Raw genomic sequence first — 19356 nt, 5'->3', positions numbered from 1 at the left:
GGAACACTGACAGAACAGAGCTGAACCTGGTGGGCCTTTTTAAAAAAAATAAATAAATAAATAAATAAATTCCATTTAGATTTACACTTTGTAATCATCTAAAGCTTATTAGGTCTAACGTCCTGAATTAGTCTTCATACACAATCCTATTTCCATGCCAAAGTAATGCATAGGTCTTCAAAGAGGATATTTTGACATGTCACAGTAGGAAAAGCACAGGTGTAAAAAAAAAAAAAAAAAAAAAAAAAATTAATTAATGATGGCTGAATTCCATTTTGCTGCTTCAGTTTCAGGGTCCTGTTATTGTTCACATGGGCTCCCTGTCACACTGTCATGGCTTATTGGGGCACTTGGATAACAGTGCCATCATTAACATAGTAACACCTGTGCTTTTCCTACTATAACGAGTCAAAATGTTTGCTGTGAAAATGAACTATTTACATTTGTTACTGGAATGAAAATGAAATGCAAGATATCAATAATGTTTACTGAAAGTCAAAAATGAAAACACAAACATCAAAACAATTTAATGGTACTGTTAAATGCATAGATCCTGTATGGTAAATACTGCTGTCTTCATTATCTTGTTTAAAATTACATTTTACTTAATAAAATTAATACTAACATACATCCAGCCAACAGATATTTTTGTTTGATATTGTCTGTCTTTGGGTTCACAGTTAACTCATGAAACTGCCATCTTATTTTCTTCCAGTAGAACAAATTGTGTCTGTTAGTTTCCCATTAAGAGACAAGCCAAAATTCCAACAATGATCAAGCATTTTAGGGGATTGCACTGTCAGAGAATAAGTACATAATTTTGTACCAAAGGCAGATGATAATTTGTAGCTTTGATTATTTCCAGCTCACCAACATTATTTTACAAGTATTTTAGTAAGTATTTGACTTCAGCTTGCCTTTATAGTTTAAACCCATCACAAAGACACTACTAGAACCTCTGTATAAAGAACAGGTTGTATTAAAATGTGGTATACCTCACTGACAGTAACTTCTGTGTTGGTTCTGTAATAACAAAATGACATAAAATTTAAGTTAAAAAAAACAACAAAAAAACAGAGCATGCAGACATACAGCTCTCAGCTCTTTCAGTAAAGAAACATAAGTCTGAGGTAAAAGGAAGTCTGTGGTGATTTATTTTTTAATTATTTGATTTTATCTTTCATTTGGTTCAAGTGACACACAAGATCAGGCACGATTGGACTGGAAGATATTTTGATAGACCAGGTTTATGATCATCCACAGAGGACCTGGTCACTGTTCTCCTCAAGACCCTTGCTTGACCTCCATAAGGCACAAACCAGGAAGCTGGCCATGAGCACTAGAGAAGAGAAGAGAACATTTAGAAATATTTAACTTGGTAGCAGATTTTCCCAGACACTGTCAGAGTCCTCACCTGGTGTGTCCGAGCAGAACAACCACAGACAAGGTGCCGTCTGGGAGAGATCTGAAGAGTTTCCGCAGGCGGCGGTCCAACTTCCTCATCATGTGATCGATTTCCTGGTCCTACACAGATTACATATTGGAGTCTTTATTACATGTGTTCAATAAATCATAAACTGTAAAGGTCTGAAAAATCAAATCACAAAGGTACTAATAACTCTGCCTCATGTGCGCTTCATAGCTTTTTCGCAATGTGCTTGAATGTGTGTATGCGGTTAGCAGGATAAAGTTTCAGACTTAAAAGTTTTCATCTAGGAAGCAAGACATGTCATGATGTCATGAAGAATTAGCCCCACAAAGCCAGCCTGAATCTAAAAAGCTCACTTTTCACTATGAGATTTTAGAAAATATCTACTGAGAATTGACTGAACCCACCAGATGAAAGGCAGAACAATCAGGGAACTATGATGTTCAAGCATCTCCCAAACAGCTGTCGTCTTGGGTTTTCACACACAACCGTTTAAATAACAGGGCAAAAAGCAACCAAGTATACAAGACTTTAGCTACACTAGTGGCCCTCATGCTCACATTACAAAACATTTGTGGATGGATGAAAAATGGAGAGGCAATTATTCTTCAGAGACTTACCAGTAGTGGGATATTATCTATGTAGTCAGACTTTGTACTTTAAACTTAATGCTAACATGGCATGCTAACAGGCTTAATTCTATCATAGCATGCTTAATACTAATGTGTAGCATGTTAGCATGCTGACAAGGAAAAAGACAGTGGCAGACATAAAAACAGAGATTGGCTGAAAACAACATATAGACAGCACCCATTTTCACTGGGATTGACTCTAAATAAAAGTTGTGCCACCAGAATAATTTGAAACATGCTATAATCAGATACATTTCCATATAAAAACAGTGGCTTTAGGAATGTGTGACAACCAACTGGAGTCAATACAACCTTGTCTTTACCTGAGAACTGGTGTGCATGTGGGTCCTCTCCTCGTCTTCTGCTGCTTCCCTGTCAGGATCCACTGTGGTGACTGGCGTTGTCACAGCAACCCATGACGGTAAGTGGGGTGGAGTTAGGGATGGACAGATGAGGTAGTTTTCCTTCCGGAGATCCTCAGAGGAGCTGAGGGCTGCATGTTTGCCCTCTGAACTCTCAAACTCTGTCAACCAGAGACACTCGGGTTAGAGACACACATACAGTACAACAAGGGATGTTGAATAATGTAACGTTTTACTCACTTATGTATGCATGTCTTGCAAGTTTTCCAGGTTTGGCAAGCAGGACAACTCTCTCCACTGTACCAAAGTGACCAAATGTCTCTCTGACCGTCTCCTCAGACAGTTTAGACTTTGTGGTGGTGGGCTGCAACCGTTTACCGTTTACTTTAGCTGGGGGGAACCCGTTCGCTGTTGTAACAGGAGTAATACCTGAACAGTTTGCATCTAACGTGTGTCCATTGACCTTTGCAGAAATTCGTATGCACTCAGCCGTACTGGGGTTTAATTTAACAGCGTAGAGGTGACTGGTGTTGAGACTGTCACTCATCAAAGCCTCAAGAGTCAGATCCAAGTCCAGCATTGACTCATAAACAGGCCTCCGGACCTAGAAAATGCACACACAAGCAAACATGTTGGCGATGCAGCAGTCTACAAAATTTCGGAACAACTTTAACTGTAAAGTAACAGAAAGCAAAAGAAAAAGGCGTGTTACCTGGATGGACTGTTCCTGCATATTGAGTCCATTCAAAGTTTTTAAAGCCAACATAGCTCCCTCCAGCAGCTCGAACTCTACCTCTGCATGTACCTGGAGACCAAACATTGTCCGAAAATATAGATAAGATTAATAACGCACATCCAAAAAGAGGGAAAAAAAAGCTTTTACAGCTCTAGCTTAATAGGAACTGAAGCAGTATATTATGATCATATCTTAAGAGGTATTCAGTCGTTGATGTGTTAATTGGTGACAGAAATACAAATAGCAGTTTAATGTAAAATTAAGGATGATAATATAGGTGAGATATACCCTGACAGTTGTGTTCAACATTTTGATTTTCCGAACCGGTCCGCAGCAACAAAAGAGCCGCCTCACTTTCCTCTCAGAGAAACCTGCAGGGAACGGCCCGGCAAACACTACACACATATCTCGAAGGTTTGCACACACCTGCAGGATAAACACACACATTAAGTAGTACATTAAAACACTCAGACACTTTTAAATTGATCGTGTTCTGAATAAATGCCTCACCCTCTGGTACTGCTGCTCCTGATGAGGTAGGCACCTCTTCAGATGGTCTGAGAAGGAAGAAAACTGGAGCACTGAGAGGTCCGGACACTTGGTCTGTCGCCTGAAAGAGGCCAACACCTGAAGGAGACCGGATAAAGTAACAGAGGCAGAGAAGAGGAAGAGTTAAAGGGAGCATGGTGAGGAAAAAGAAGAAAAGCACAGGACATTTAGTGAGCGGAAGACAAAGAGTAAAAAGGGAGCAAATGCAGCAGCCTGTCACCTCTGATGTGAATTAAAAATACAGCAAACGGATACATATATATTCACCTACAATATAATCAGTCATAATCAAAGTCATCTCTTGAACAAAAATAAGTAACTTCATCCATCTTTTCTCTCTTTGCCACTTTATTGTTCATTGTCAAATTAGGCAGAAATGCCACTAACTAGCAAACCCTTTACGAGGACTTGCTGTACATGCACCACAAATGAAAACAGATCAATACATATTTTGGGTAGAAAACAAAGCTAATCTTAAGTGTTTGTTCAGGTAAAGGTCAGGAGGCAGAAGACGGCTCCTGAGTCAAAACTACATCTCCTCATGTCTCACCTCTTTGTCAGAGTTGTGCCACAGCTGATTGGACAGATCCAGGGCGATGTCAGAGCGCTTCCCTAAAAAGGCTACTGACCGGCCAAGTGTCTGTAGTATGTCAGCAAACCTGCACAAGAAATAAAGACGGAGAATCTGTCAAATATACCTGCAACAGAATGTGCGATGAGATGGGCTTGACATTGTGAATGAAGAACAGAATCCTTCTATTAGTAACAAAGATGTGCAAGAATTTTTTGATAGGATTTTAATGCTTTCATTAGTGATAGAAGATGTAGTCTATCATTTCAGATTTTCTGGAAGGCGTTAAACCTAATAAACCCTTCTGTTGTAGTGTAAATGATTCTGCAGAAAAAATCATAGACATTTGATTAGAAGATTTCAGACAGTCCACACTGAGCAGGTTCAATCTGAAATTGCTGTTGATGAAAAGAAAACCTGTGTGTTTTCGGGTCATTTCTGAGACGTTTTCTTTGTCTAAGGAGGTTTACGTCATTGTTTTTCAAAAGCTACATATTCTGGTCCAAACTAAAATGAGAAGATCGTGTCTTTGTACTGAGCCACCATGGAGAGTATTTTTGAAAAGCTTCATTTTTGGGTGTGAAAAATGCCGACTTAGTATGTAGACCAAAAACCCAGAGGAAAGATATGGTTTACCCGACTTAGTGTGGACATGGTCTGAGTAACTGTAGTGAGATGTAAAGAATATAAAGAGGTACACAGATTGTATAATGTATTGCACCTGTGACTTGGTGTGGGTGCAGGTGCACAGTCAGTGGACTCCTCCACTACTGTATATCCCCACAGCTCCTCCAGTAGAAGTTCTACAACCTGACAGTGAGCATACACAGAAAATGTTATATCAACTGTGTGTGTGTGTGTGTGTGTGTGTGTGTGTGTGTGTGTGTTAGAAAGTGATGTGTTACCTGAAGAGGTCCTGTTTTAATAAAGTACTGAGCCAGCTCCAGGGCTGCCACAGCATCCTCAGTGGAATTATGACCCTTCTTCTCTTCGGTTTGTATTTGCCTCCTGGGACACAAGTGGAAAATTAAATGATTAGCCGTGGTGGGAGAGAGAGAGAGAGAGAGAGAGAGAGAGAGAGAGAGAGAGAGAGAGAGAGCAACTTACTTCAGCACTGTCTCCGCCAGCACCTTAAGTTTAAACCTCTGTCCAAACTCTCTCCTGTACAGCAACGAGGTGTCGATTACATGCTGGTGGATCAGCTGCAGGGAGGACACAAATACAACACAGGCCACAACTTTAGCTTTTTATAGAAAAAATGTATGTGTTTGAAGAGAGCCTCCCCAAAATGAAATATCTATCCATAATATATCTGAAAAATGTGACTACTTCTTGTCTGCCATTTTTGAAATAATATCCAGCTGACATGTTACTAATATCTTGTTGCTGACGTCTGCTCTCAACTGTCTATTTATTAATTTTTTTGTGAGTGGTGAAAGCAAAAACAACTTTCATGTCCACATTATGGAAAATAAAGTTCCCAACTTATTGTGCAAAGCTTTTTTTAAGTTGATACATCAGAGATTTTCAATGAAACCTGCAAAAATTGTGAAGGCAATATTCTGATAACTATGAAATAAACATGTTTATGTTTCATATTGTACCAGACTTGATCAGTTGAAGCCACAGAATTATGTTTTTGTACATTTATTACTATTATACAGTGTTTATGGTTTCTGAATATAAAAACCCTATTATTTACTAGATTACTTTGGATACTTGAGAAGTACATTACTAAGGTTCCGTTGAGTACAGTGCAGTATTTGAGAAAAGCTACGCCTCCAGAAAATTAAAAACTCTACGCGCAGAGTTTGAATATTTCTGACTTCGGTACTCCCAGTGGTATTATCAAAAAATATACTGTGACAGACAGCAATGCAGGCCGTTGTAGACATAATGGCTTTAAAGACTATAGTTGCTGTAGTCACAACACGCACTTCTATCTACAAACATATACAATGCTTCATCTGCCCTCAGGTTCATGATACATTCAAACAACAAAAAATAAAAACAACTTAGATCTCAACCATGTCCTGATAATTATACTGTAGTAACTCACTTTCAGAGCTATGAGGTCGTTGTTAAGTGAATGGCCCACCAGAACTGCGTCACTCGGCAACAACGCCCTGAGCTTCACTTGAACGTCCCGCAAGGTGGTTGTGATTGGTCGCAACATCGCTGCAGTAATACCAGAGAACCTATCAGAAGGCATAGAGCAACGTGGGCAACAAAAATGTGTTTTAACATTTTAACACAGTGATTGATGTTGGATATCAAAAATACACCAGTATGTGTCTGTGTCTATGTGTGCGTATGTGTGTACCTGGTGAGGTAGTTGAGGATTCGGTTCTGAGGTTTCACCAAATCGTCCAGCACACAGTTCCCGTCACTATCCACCAAAGAAACACGAGCCAACTCATTTCCCTTTTCTGTTAGACACTGAAGCACAACATGAACACACTGATTAACAGTTGGAACAGGGATAGAAACCTTGGAATAACTTAGGACACAAAATTCTTGCCCACAAAAGCAATCATATCACCATTACAAGATGCTAGGAAATGCTGAGTAAATGGAGACGGCACTAGAGAGGAAGGACCAAATGAAATATTAAATATAAAAAACAGGGTGTTTGATCCACAGTTTAGACATGTTTTAGTTTTAAAAAGTTGGAGGTCACGCAGAATAAAGTTATTTACAGGCTGAAGGATGAGGTGGTCTGACAATTTGAGCTGCTCTTTGTAGTCTTTATAGTTACATTATATAACTTTATGAAACCTCAAAATAGCCAATTAAAATATCATATCTATAATAATTCTAATTCTGCCAGTGTATTCATAACATATCGCCGAAGACGGTACTTTAACATTGGTGTATCAAGAATACATCGCAAGAGAAAATATCACAAATACATTAATGCATCATACATTATTGATAGATAGACGCATGGATTTGTCACAATATATACTGCAGTATTGATTGTTTGAAAATGCATAACTGGATTCTATAATGGAAAGTGGGAATTAGGTATATAACTGAGAGCATCTCACCATCTCACAGTCAAGTCCATACAGAGGGCTGTTGTCAGTCACAGAGTCAACACTGTCTGTGCACACAAATCCCTCAAAGCCTGGCATTCCTGTGTCAAAAGGAACAAAAAAATAAGTTTTTCATCTACACTAAGCCACTGTTTTTCACACCCAGAAACTGAACTTTTAAGAAAAGGTCTCCATAGTAGATAAAACTACAAACACTGACTTCACTTTTTAGTGGGGATGGAGAAAACAGAGCTTTTGGAAAACAATAACATACAGTATGCCTGCCGAGATACAGTCGAGAGCAGGGTGGCAGTAAAAAGCCCCGAAAGTGCTGGCAAGGAAGAACTTAATTTAGCCGGCTTATTGTGGATGTCATCAGAGAGAGACTCACCTTTGACAGGGTAGTGTCTCTTGATCATCTCTTCCTGGGTGAGAAGGTACGCTGTCAGTCCTCTCCTCTGTGTCCCAAACTTAGTGATTACTGGGTGACTCCTCAGTGCTGCAGCAGTGCACAATAACACACACACACACAATTAAGAACAAGAGCAAAAACACTGAGAGAAAACACAAAACTACAACTGAGAGATAGAATATTTTTTACTAAATGCCACAATATAATAATATGATTATTTTGGCTAACAATCAAATGAACTGTGGATATGAGGCATTCATTGTTAATTTCATCACCCACAACAATTTAATAAGTTCCAAAAAATTTTAAACATTTAACTCTATAGCAGCCTTTAAAAATGAGGAAGGGGCCAAGTCATGTGGGCTACATCATAATTTTTTGAGACAATCCCTAGTCTCATATTATGCTGATAATGTATTCATACATTGCCCGGGTCTACACACACTCACAACATATCCACACAAGATTCTCACCTTTGTGCAATTCACTGCTTTCAGTGTGTCTTTGGGAAATGGACGGACCATCCGATTCAGGGATATCACTACTGAAGATTCCTGATGCCAGATCGGTAGATGATGGAGTAAAGGTGACCCTCTAATCCAGCCAGATAAAAAACAAGGACCAGTATTAACCCTCAACACGGACACTGTGAATATAATGTTTCCCATTTCCCATCATCTCTGGTTACTTACAGTGGTGTAGCTGGTCCTGAGGTGTCGCAGGGTGAGGTAGTGTTTGTAAAAGTGACTCTGGGTCAGGCCCTCCACGATCACCACATTCACGGCTTTAATCCTCTTCTGATGGAGGAGACGACACCAACTACAAGAGACACAGGGGAAGACAGAAACAGAAAATTGAGACTTAAAGTCTGAGTGGTGTAGTCTGCAGCACAAGACTTAAAATAGATAATTTAGATTATTGTTAGAGCACAGGGACCCAGTATAAGTACGCTACAGAGAGTTATTTGATGAGAGCTGATAACATCTTACTACAAAAGTCATTACCTGGGCTGTTTAATGCCACCTGTTTTCCCCAGAGCAGCATAATGCAGCAGCTCCATCAGCTCATTCAATGTAATTGGTTGTTGAAGGCGGTCGAGCAGCACAGAGATCCTCGGTGAGCAGGAGGAACGTACACACTCCGGCGTCTCCTCACCTTCCTGCACAGTTTTTAATCTCTTGGCCTTCTCATGTGATGTGAGGGAAATGTTTTTTCTTTTCGTTCTGTTGCATGTTGCTGCTGCTGATGAAGGCTCCATGTTAAAGCTGATGTTTCTACTGGGAGATAAAAAAGATATTTGAAATGACCTTGTTTCCTGGCTGTCAAATGTTAAACTTTATCATTTGAGCAGACGTGTATGTACGTCTAAGATTTATACATGTTCCTCTTTAAATTTGTATTGTTTTATTTATGAAGGTAGAACAGCGGAGCCCTGTATTTAACCAACTAGTGCTGAGTATCGAACCACAATACTTTTTGAGTTCTGACCAAAATGTGTCAGAAACTCTTAATATCAAAAACTGTCAATTATCGAAAGTTAGCATTGAATGCTTCAAGTGTTGTGTACTCATTCTTTGATCAGATATTTCCTCATTTAAATAATCATTTCTGACTGTATTTAAGACTGCGGTTGCTTTGTGCTGAGACAAAATAAACAGAGAAAAAGATAAAGAAAAGGCGTTTTGTAGGCGGGGGTTTTCATGCTTTCATCATTAATGATCAAATATACATCCCCCTAGCCCTATCGCATTGCTATTTCAGGAAATAACTAAACTATTATAGTTTTAATATAGTTTAAATAATTCTGCAGGTAGTATACTACATCATAGACATTTGAGGTCAAAAACAGAGAAAGGGTTTGTAGAATGTGAACATGTTTACAGTACAATCCCCAGTGTGAGGCACCAAAACAAGTAATGTTTTAGTACAGGTATCATACTGGCATGAGTACAGAACACTTTCTAATGACACCCAGTCCAAATGGCAACTATTTAGCTGAATGATATTCTGTAACAACTTCACCCTTCACCGGGTGGGATTGTACAAGTAACACTGAAGAGGAGGAAATATCAGGTGACTGTTCAACATGTTATAGTATATACGTCTTTTTAAAATAACATGCTGGGGATTTGGGTTAATTGTAATTACTTTAGCTATAAAGCAAGCAACACAGTGATTATTGGGATAAGTAGATTGACTTAAATTACATGGTGTTGTCTTTTGGGTACTTTATCCCATTATGAACTGTCAGGTAAGTAAGAAGTTTTATATGTAGGTGCAGGTGAATTGATGATTAGAATAACAGACACAGGAAACACTTTACACATAGCTAGCTAACACTAAAAGACTTTACACTTTATAATTTAGGAGTGTGTTTATAAATTCGGTATACGCGTCAGAATAGTAACGAGAATACAAATGTGTAAATACCAGATGTTACTGGTCCTGGGGGGGGTCCAAATTCATGTTTTTCCACCACTGATAAATGCTAAAAGCACATGGTTAAAGCACAGGCACTGCTGCACGTTACAATATGTGATGTAAAGTTTGAAAAAAATACTTGCTACCACTTCCGGTTTGTAACTTTAAAAATAAACTCTTGTTTTGGCGGTTGTAATGTCTGCCAGTCGGTGCATGTAGCTAAAATTGCGTAGATTTGACCGTATTTATTCCGACCAAACTACACATTACGGATCGGGGTGACACTATGTGGGCATTTAAATGTTATTCATTCGTTGTGTCTTATATGGGCTGTTTGTCAAGTCCAGTATTTCATGCTTTTGTTTTGAAGACAAATGGTAAAGCCGGAAGTGCAGTTCCTTCAGTTTCGATAAACTTCGCCGTTTTTCTGTGATCGACTATTTGTTTCTGCAGTTGATTTCACTGACTTGCAGCCCCGGTTAATCAAGCTCAGACTGATGGATGAACATTTAAAAAAACAGCGCGATCTTTGCTGCGTTTTAACCTAACGTTAGCTAGTGGCAAGACCCTTTTATAGTTTTATATTTTTTGTAAACTTAGTTGCCGAATTCAAGTCATAGCTAACGTTATGTCTACAAAGAAACTGGCCAAGTAAGTATGAGCCTTCAGTGTTTAGCGTTAACGTTAGCTAAACAGCATGAACCCAAATGACAAACTGGGAAGACAAAGAAACATGAAGTATTGTAGTAGCCTTGAATGTTCTAGCTACTTTAGTCATTTGTGTTTCGTTGAGCGGTCGAATATTGTTTTAAAATTAAAGTTTAAAATGGTCAGCTGTACTTGCCCCTTAGCCCCAGTTTGTGCATCTAATTTATGTAATGTTAACGTTACTATCGCTAAGATTTGGCAAAAACATGTCGGGGCTAAGGTTAATATTAGGATTAACGTTTATAACAGGATCTTCAATCCCTTCCTGCCTCCACAGAGAACTGGGATTACTGAGGCAGCGGAGTCAGTCCTCTAATGGGTTAAAGAAATCATTGGTATCAAGTAAGTATGAAAGTATTTGAATTGATAATGTGTAAGCAGAGAGTTCATGGTTAGACTTGATCCCCTTGTCAGTACATTTTAACACTGGATTACACTGTTGCACTTGCGATTGTATAATACTATCTGTTTTCTTTCAGATCAAATATTTTCATACCTGATTGTGATTGATTTTGAGTCCACTTGCTGGAGAGAGAAAAACAACTACAGCCAGGAAATTAGTAAGTAGCCCTGTATATGTTGCGGGTTGATCGATTTTACCCTTATTACTGATAACACCTGTCCCTCTTTCATGTCTTCCTTCTATACAGTTGAGTTTCCTGCTGTTCTGCTGAACACGTCCACAGGGGAGGTCGAGTCAGAGTTTCACACTTATGTTCAACCCCAAGAGCACCCCATTCTGTCTGAGTTCTGCACTGAGCTGACCGGGATTACACAGGTGTCTGTGTATAGGCATAAATACACTGTTACAAACATACCAATGCACTTTTTGGTACTGTGCACTGTATATAGTTTTACATTACATCTGACAGCTTCATTTCTTTGTCTCACAGATGCAAGTTGAGGCAGGGATCCCCCTTCAGATCTGTCTTTCTCGGTTCAGCCGCTGGCTGAAAAACCTGCAGCTCGATATGGGGGTGGTTTTTCCCAACAGACAACAGATATCTTCTGCATCTTCACCTTCTCAAAAACTGTGTACCTTCCTCACATGGTCAGGTAGTGTCAATTACATTGGTCTATAACTATAAGCTATAACTGTAAGCCCCTTACAATCGGTCTCTGCCTCAGTTAGTGATGATCTTTCCTGCATGGCAGACAAGAGCACAGTAAACATCAACTAGAATGCCATTTTTATCTTCAAACATTAATTGAATTATCTGGCTCTGTAGCTCCACTGCATTATATGCAATGAAAAGACTGTCTTAACCACATTAAGTATGGTTTATTTTTACCTTGTTGGAATTTTGAAATATTAAGTGGAGAAATTTAGCTAAAACACATTATTAATTTTAATGTGCCTCCATCTTCATTGCGTATCAGACTGGGATCTTGGAGTTTGTTTGCAGTATGAGTGTAAACGCAAGCAGCTCTATAAACCTGACGTGCTCAACAGCTGGATAGACCTGAGAAGCACCTACAGGGTAAGTGAAAGCTCACTCATTTTCACTTCTGTTCTCTTTCATGCTTTGTCACTCATGCTTATGGCTGTTCCTAACAATTATTTTTGCAGTTGTTTAGTTATTTTGTTGATTGTTTTGTCTATAAAATTAATTACATTTTATAATTATGGCAAATTACCAGAGCTCAAAGTAAAGTATTAAATTAGCTTATTTTGTCTGACCAACAGTCCAAAAACCCAAAAGTATTCCATTTTTAATGACATGAAACCAGGAAAAGCAGCAAGTCTTCACATATAAGAAGCTGTAACAAGGGAAAAAATTTACTTAATTAATGATTATTTGATTAACCAAATATTCACTGATAAACCTTTCTGTCAATTAACTAATCACTTGGACTAATCATTTCAGCACTACTCATGTTGTGAATAACCCCTTTTTTGTATTTGTCAGCTGTTTTACGACAGGAAACCCAAAGGCCTGAACGGGGCACTACAAGACCTAGGAATACAGTTTTCAGGGAGAGAACATTCTGGTATAACAACAAACATACAAACAAAAGTTTTCGTCAAAATAAATGTACATAGAAAATAGACTTAATCTAATTCTGTGTGTCTTGTTTTTCCTCTTTCCTCAGGCTTGGATGACGCCCGAAATACAGCTCAGTTGGCAGCAAGGATGATGAGGGATGGGTGTGTGATGAAGATCACTAGGAGCCTGGTGAGGGTGAGTGGCCATCGTCCAACGATGCATCCCAACTCCTAAATCCCCGCCCCCGTCTGTCTCCCTGTCCTAATGGAGCCTCTCAGCCAAAGTATTTCACACAATTGTACTTGTATAACCGGAGTGACAATAAACATGTTGAATCTTGAGGCAAAACTTGTTACAGATGATGACCATATGGAAGTCTTCATGGATGAAGCTTGTTTGGTTCAGAAATATCCTGATGTAGAATTTTTAAGTTTGTTGTGAAGCTGTCTTATGTAAATAAACAAATATATAACTGGACTGTTGCAAATCATATACACTGATATTCATACGCTTTGCTTGGTCCAGTTTTTACAATTTTGTGCTTGATGCCGTGTAAAATATGAAATAAATCTTTCTGGACACTGAAGAGAGAAAGTAAACATGCCGGGACTATACAGCATAGCACCAATAACCTCAACTGACAATACAGTTTCAAGAAAAATCAGGAATGGGTTATATGTTATGAGTTACTGATTATCTCTATTATCTTTTCTTCCTTTTAGACGCCATTAATGGTCAAGCCCATGTTTGGAAACACAACTGCAGACAACAAGAAAGTAAAATCCAACTCTGATAAAGAGGAAACCGCACTTGCCATAAACAAACCCTCATCATCCAAGATTCATCCCAAATCATGTCAGATACGATCGTGTTCAGAGAACATTACAAGGGATTTAGACACAAAGGAGAACTCAAGTTCAGTTCAGAAATCTGTTCAAATCTGTCAGAGCCTGATCTCACCAAAGACACTGCTGAATGGTACAACTACGCCACTATGTGGACGTAGGATGTCAGTTACAGCAGAGGCTGTCACTAATATTTCCTCCTCAGTTATGATAAATTGTCTTTCACCTCACCACAACAACAACAACAACAACAACAACCTTGTTCTGTGTTCTACTACTGTGAGCTGCCTTTCAAATCTGCCTCGGCCAAACCAGCCCTCAACAACAGGAGCAACAGTAGGACTTGTGGAAGAAGAGGAAGGTGCAGAACTTTTAGTGGAGACAGAGGATCGGTGTGGTTCGTATGATGATGTGGTGTTGGAGGGTGATGATGACATCATCAGTGGAACTGAGAGAGGATTTTATGTTGATCATGTATCAGATTTTGACAGCGGATGTTATGTGTGGGAAGAGTCTGATAATACATATTCACCAGGTGGTCAGGTCACATTAGGGGACGATATAAGAGAAACTGCGAGCATTGAAAACAACTTTAAATCTCAAAAGATGACCAGTGAGTCATCGACAACGTCTCTATCTGCAAAGAAGATGAGATCCCACGTTAATGAAATCAGGCAGCATTCAATGATCTCAGAGCAAAATACTTATTTTACTGTTCCTAAAACTGTTACTCAGGACTCCAAATCAAATCAGCACAAAACTGGACTTAAAACCTCTCTACAAGTACAAGAAAAGTTTGATGGGCCCCATAAAAACTCTAAAACAAACACACCTTTTCCATCCAGACACAAACCCTTCATCCCAGAAAATACCTCCACCCCTTATACCTCATCTGCCAGGCCCAAAGCGGTCATCACACAACACACAAAGCACAAAGAGACTCCAAAATCTTCTTTTACCATCTTCACTGACCCAGCAAAACTCTGCCGTCCCTCCTCATGTGGCTCTGTTTGCACTTCCAAGAATGTCCTCTCCTCTTTGTCAACCAACACGCTCTCCTCACGGGCCAATTGTTTCTCAGTTTCTGTGGCGATGAAAGGAGGACAGAAGATCACATCCCCACTATGTGCGTGTGGGCGTCGTGCAAAGCGTCAGGTTGTGTCCAACGGTGGTCCGAACCATGGGCGAGGGTTTTATTGCTGTCCGGTCCGCCGGTCAGGCAGTGGAGGCAAGATACAGAAGGGATGCGAGTTCTTTAAGTGGGAGTCAGCTCTGATGAAGAGTAGTTCAGTGGCCTCTCCTGCTGTCAGGTCCTCTGTCTCACTCTGTCAGATCAACTCGACTGTGAGCTGTCGTCCACCCCAGAGGTCAACAATAAGAAAGAGCTATTAACTTGTTGGGGAAAAAGCTGAGGGGGTGTTCTACCTCTGTCACATAGACTTTGTGATGTAATTAATGCACTGTTTAACCAATTGCCACAAAGACGGTTCTTATTTATTGTATTTTGTTTGTTAACTTGTGTCTCCTCTTTACATTTTGTAAAGAAGTAAAAACTGAATAGATGTGCTTGAAGACAAGCACAGACATGTTTTTCTGTTGCTGTCATACCCACAACCACCAGGGAGATCTCCTGTTACGAACTACATACAGCATTACAAATCAAAGCCGTTGTTTTATTGACTCCATGAATTCTCAGTTTAATTTATTGATTCCAGTTTGGACAATTAAGTGCCCCAAAAATCTACTTTAATGCTTTTCTGTATTTCACAGCATTATGAAGTGATGTATGAAGTAATGAGCATTAATGAATAACAATTAACTAATGAAATTTGTTAATAAGATGTTAGTGATATGGATGTTATTGAATAATTAATAAATCAACCAATAATGAACACTATAATAAACTTAATTTTCTATGTGTTGTATAGTAAATATACTATTTTTGAAATGTGCTAAAGTAAGTAAAAGTAAGTAAAGTAGCAATACTACAGTGTTAAACTACTCTATTCCAGTAAAAGCCCTGCATTCAAAATCCTAAGTAAAAGTAGCATCAAAATATACTTAAATTACCAAAAGTAAAGGTACTCGTGCAGTGGAACATTTCAGAATCATTTATATTACTGGATTATAATTAGTGATTCATTAATGTGTAAGCATCACTTTAATGTTACAGCTGGTAAAGGAGGGGGGTATTTTAATTACTTAACCTATAATAATATCATTTATTAGTTGATATTTATTATATATTTTGTATTAATAACCTAAATCTGCAAAGTAACTAAAGCTATCAAATAAATGTAGTGTTTTCCCCTCTGAAATGTAGTGGAGTTGAAGTATTAAGTACCATAAAATGGAAATACCCAAGTAAAATACAAGTACCGCAAAACTGTAGTTAAGTACAGCACTTAGTTACTTAGTATAGTCATTGCCGATAATCCAAAGGTGCACAATGTTTCGCGAGAACGTCTTAGACTTTTGTCCCTCCTCACACGCCGTACAGGACAACCGAAAACGTGCTATGTTGTGAGTGAATGAGACGTCGTACCTTTACTTGAAGCAGCTACAGTTTCGACTTGAACACATGTTTAGATGGGCAGGCTGTGTCGTTTTGTAAACTTAACATGGTTTGTACATTGTAGTCGCTGCGGCTTTAAAGCTTTTAAGCGTGTGTTAGCCTCAGCGGTTAAGCTAACGGCTAATAAAGCCGAGGGGGAGTAACCAAAACAAGAAGGTAACGTTAGCCCGCTGTTATTGTACACGGTTTTGTTTTGTTTGTTTTTTTATCTGTACGAAAGCATATCTGCTAACATGTCAGCCGTGTCAAACGACCCGAGGAAACGGAGCAAGAAGAGGTATGCGGCCGGCCACCACAACAAGCGGTGGAAAGGCTCCCGGGAGCTGGAAGTGGGCATGCAGGGGATTCTCATCACATGCAACATGAACGAGAGGAAGTGCACCGCGGAGGCCTTCAATCTGCTCAATGAATACGCCGACCAGCTCTATGGGCCCGAGAAGGTGAGTCCGGAAGCACTTTAATAGTCAGATCCCTTTCTCTTGCCCAGTTATAGACGAGGCCTTTTTCTCGTTTGCCCTGTTCCTAAGTTACTGTGCAAGTTGAGCAAGTGAACTGCACCCTGTTACAGTAATGGGAAAGTGAAAACTAAAGTGCATATTTTACTATATTTAGTTTTGTTTCTAATTGCACATTGGTTTTGCGTATTGTATGGAGGCAACCAGAGCAAAAGCTTTGCATTGTGCACATGCCTATGACAACAGACTTCAATTAAACCTCAAGCTGGTCTCTTGTTCAATACCCACTACTTGTCTCTTAGGCGTTTAGCCAGGAATTGCGAATGAACTGAAATGTGACCATCTGGTAGGTATAGTGCTGAAACAATTAACCAGTCGGTTGACAGAAAATTAATGGACAACTGTTTGGATAATCGATTAATTGTTTAAGTAATCTTTAAACCACAAGTGTTCAAAATTTTGCTGGTTCCATCATAACAAATTTGAGGAATTGCTTGTTTTATATCATTGTAAGTTTGGACTATTTATGGACTGATAGTGTGGTATTAATAAAGTGGCACTCTCATGATCACAGTTGCAAGATAATAATGGGAGTAGCAGTGAAGAAGAGGAGGCTGAGGAAGAAGATGTTGATGTAGCTCTGAAGAAGGAAGTGGCACAGATGCAATCATCTGGAGCTAAACAGGAGAGGCGCTTCCAGGCTTTGGACAGTGGAGCAAACAATGTCATCTTCATCAAAACTCTAAATCTGGGTAAGTCCTTTTAATGGAACGAATCATTGATGTGATTTGTTTTTGGCTTTCAGTATTATTGTGGCCACGATTTGGATTTTGTTTCTTTTCCTCTCCTAGAATCTGACAAGCTGGTTCATCACATCCTGTCTGATCTCCACACCACCAAGAAGAAAAAGTCACGCGTGATACTTCGGATGCTACCAGTGAGAAGCTAAAATCACAACAGTCAACCTAACTGTGTTTAGTATGATACATGTGATTTAACAGTTGCAATATAGAAAGATGTCTTGAGTTTTCAAATGACTAAAGTTTTATAAACTCGTGTGCTTATTACAAATGAGAGTGGTTTTGAAAAGGATACATTATTTGACATTTGCAGTCAACACTTCTAATGGTGTATGTATCCAAATCATGTGGATGTCTTATCCTTGTTTTTTGTCTCATCCAGGTAACTGGAACATGCAAGGCCTTCCAGGATGACATGGTGAAGTACCTGACCACTTACCTGGAGCCTTGGTTCAAAACCCCAAACTGTGCTACCTACCAGATCGCCTTCAAGGCCCGCAACAGCAGCCACAACAAGAGAGACGAAATCATCAAATCAGTTGCAGGTAGTGTTGGACTCAGACTGGATTTGTTGAATCCGGTTCATCTGATCATTTTGTCAGATGAAAAAAGTAAATGAAAAATTAATTTCACCTTTTCGATCATCGGGGAACAAAACTGACTCGTCCTTTCGGTTTTTGACCATTGCAGGTCTAGTGGGAAAGCTGAACCCTAAGAACAAGGTTGACTTGACCAACCCGGAACTGACAATCATTGTGGAGGTCATCAAGGCTGTGTGTTGCATCAGTGTGGTAAAAGACTATACACTGTACAGAAAGTACAATGTTCAGGAAGTAGTAAAAGAGGACACACCAAAGCCTGATGTGACCACAGCAAAAATGGATACGAATACAGCTGAGGAGAAGGAGAAACACGATGCAGAGGAGACAAACAAAGAAGAGAAGAAAGGCGAAGAAGACAATGACAAAAATGTGCCACAGGACAACAAAGAGGTTTATAAGGGTGAAGGTGACGGAGAGTAAGAGCTCACATTTAGAGAAACAGTTGTTGAGTTAGATTAAAAAGTTATTTTTAAAAACATCCATCTTAAGTTGCTTTATATGGTAGTGCTTTTGTTTTAAATGGAAGGTTCAAAGCAAAGATAATTAGATTTTTTTTTTTTTTCACAACTGATAACATGACTCTAAGAAATAATGAGGTTGGCAAGAGTCAAACAGAATCCAAATATAATTTAATGTCTTTTTATATTCATAAAGATATCTGATACATTTGTATGAACTTCATTGAGATGTCCATTTTAAATAGCAGTGATTTTGAATTAACTGGACATGTCACCATCCTGCAGCATAACTTTACCTTCAGGTGACAGTTTTTTAATGCTGAATTTGATTTTTAATTTCAATGTCGTTTTATTTTTGACATTTTTACTCAAAGAAAAACGTTTTGTTCAGGTTAACTGGTTTCTCACATTTTTTGTAACTGTTATTTCCTAAAGCAGTCGCTGAATTAAAGCTACCTGTGTGTTTGACTGTTTTTGCCACATATCCTTTACTCATTTTATGGTACATAATGCTTCAGTGATTGACACAACAGGGAGGAACGTAGAACAGAAGAAAGAAGGGTCAAAGCTACATAAACATAATATAAGTACAGCATTTGCTACTTCACATCTGCAGGGTGTCAGTGGTCCTTCATTTCACATCATGTTGTGCCTACCACTACCATCACTGAGCTGGCAGCTCTTCTCTGGAGCACAAGATGGAGCTAATTCCTCATTTTGTAGAGACGTAGACATCTGTGTGACAGGTGTACTATGGTTGTTGCTTATGGATGAA

At 39.1% G+C, this 19356-nt stretch overlaps 3 protein-coding genes across 5 annotated transcripts; 2 read left to right on the top strand and 1 right to left on the bottom strand.

The window, feature by feature from the left end:
- Positions 1 to 1131: 1131 nt before the first annotated feature.
- Positions 1132 to 10296, bottom strand: LOC122873508 (RNA exonuclease 5-like). 3 transcript variants are annotated; one of them, XR_006377465.1, is made up of 19 exons: positions 10160 to 10296; positions 8734 to 9006; positions 8422 to 8548; positions 8203 to 8323; positions 7709 to 7816; positions 7330 to 7418; positions 6603 to 6718; positions 6339 to 6477; positions 5387 to 5481; positions 5185 to 5287; positions 5001 to 5089; positions 4259 to 4367; positions 3670 to 3786; positions 3448 to 3585; positions 3136 to 3228; positions 2664 to 3027; positions 2374 to 2584; positions 1415 to 1524; positions 1132 to 1339 (listed from the first exon to the last, which is right to left on the bottom strand). XR_006377465.1 is itself a non-coding variant. In XM_044190284.1 (19 exons), exons 2-19 carry the CDS (start codon positions 8985 to 8987, stop codon positions 1285 to 1287), a joined length of 2427 nt encoding a protein of 808 aa, XP_044046219.1. In that variant the 5' UTR covers positions 8988 to 9006; positions 10160 to 10296; the 3' UTR covers positions 1132 to 1284. The 3 variants fall into 3 exon arrangements, 2 of the variants coding, with proteins under 2 accessions (XP_044046219.1, XP_044046220.1); XM_044190284.1 differs by having other exon boundaries at positions 2385 to 2584; XM_044190285.1 differs by having other exon boundaries at positions 2385 to 2584; positions 8734 to 9003; positions 10160 to 10267.
- Positions 10297 to 10606: 310 nt separating this feature from the next.
- Positions 10607 to 15355, top strand: eri2 (ERI1 exoribonuclease family member 2). The gene is made up of 9 exons (XM_044190904.1): positions 10607 to 10801; positions 11136 to 11200; positions 11338 to 11418; positions 11509 to 11636; positions 11752 to 11914; positions 12239 to 12339; positions 12769 to 12850; positions 12953 to 13041; positions 13569 to 15355. The coding sequence occupies exons 1-9, from the start codon at positions 10779 to 10781 to the stop codon at positions 15081 to 15083; spliced, it is 2247 nt and encodes a 748-aa protein (XP_044046839.1). The 5' UTR covers positions 10607 to 10778; the 3' UTR covers positions 15084 to 15355.
- Positions 15356 to 16061: 706 nt separating this feature from the next.
- Positions 16062 to 19049, top strand: thumpd1 (THUMP domain containing 1). Its single transcript, XM_044190697.1, has 6 exons — positions 16062 to 16214; positions 16487 to 16706; positions 17296 to 17473; positions 17573 to 17658; positions 17904 to 18066; positions 18212 to 19049. The coding sequence occupies exons 1-6, from the start codon at positions 16141 to 16143 to the stop codon at positions 18541 to 18543; spliced, it is 1053 nt and encodes a 350-aa protein (XP_044046632.1). The 5' UTR covers positions 16062 to 16140; the 3' UTR covers positions 18544 to 19049.
- Positions 19050 to 19356: the final 307 nt, after the last annotated feature.

This window comes from Siniperca chuatsi, linkage group LG3, assembly GCF_020085105.1.
Source record: "Siniperca chuatsi isolate FFG_IHB_CAS linkage group LG3, ASM2008510v1, whole genome shotgun sequence".
NCBI classification, from domain to species: Eukaryota; Metazoa; Chordata; class Actinopteri; order Centrarchiformes; family Sinipercidae; genus Siniperca; species Siniperca chuatsi.
Note: the sequence above shows the minus strand (reverse complement) of the source record. Positions and strands in the feature narration are given on the sequence as shown.

Bases quoted from the DNA above. Each gene is read 5' to 3' on its own strand.
- LOC122873508 (XM_044190284.1), bottom strand. From the start codon at position 8,987: ATGGAGCCTTCATCAGCAGCAGCAACATGCAACAGAACGAAAAGAAAA. The intron at 6,719-7,329 runs GTGAGATGCTCT...GTTGTGCTTCAG, and splicing joins ATGGACTTGACTGTGAGATG to TGTCTAACAGAAAAGGGAAA. The intron at 1,525-2,384 runs GTAAAGACAAGG...TAATCTGTGTAG, and splicing joins ACATGCACACCAGTTCTCAG to GACCAGGAAATCGATCACAT.
- eri2 (XM_044190904.1), top strand. From the start codon at position 10,779: ATGTCTACAAAGAAACTGGCCAA. The intron at 10,802-11,135 runs GTAAGTATGAGC...CTGCCTCCACAG, and splicing joins TCTACAAAGAAACTGGCCAA to AGAACTGGGATTACTGAGGC. The intron at 12,340-12,768 runs GTAAGTGAAAGC...TGTATTTGTCAG, and splicing joins ACCTGAGAAGCACCTACAGG to CTGTTTTACGACAGGAAACC.
- thumpd1 (XM_044190697.1), top strand. From the start codon at position 16,141: ATGTTTCGCGAGAACGTCTTAGACTTTTGTCCCTCCTCACACGCCGTA. The intron at 17,474-17,572 runs GTAAGTCCTTTT...TTCCTCTCCTAG, and splicing joins CATCAAAACTCTAAATCTGG to AATCTGACAAGCTGGTTCAT. The intron at 17,659-17,903 runs GTGAGAAGCTAA...TGTCTCATCCAG, and splicing joins TGATACTTCGGATGCTACCA to GTAACTGGAACATGCAAGGC.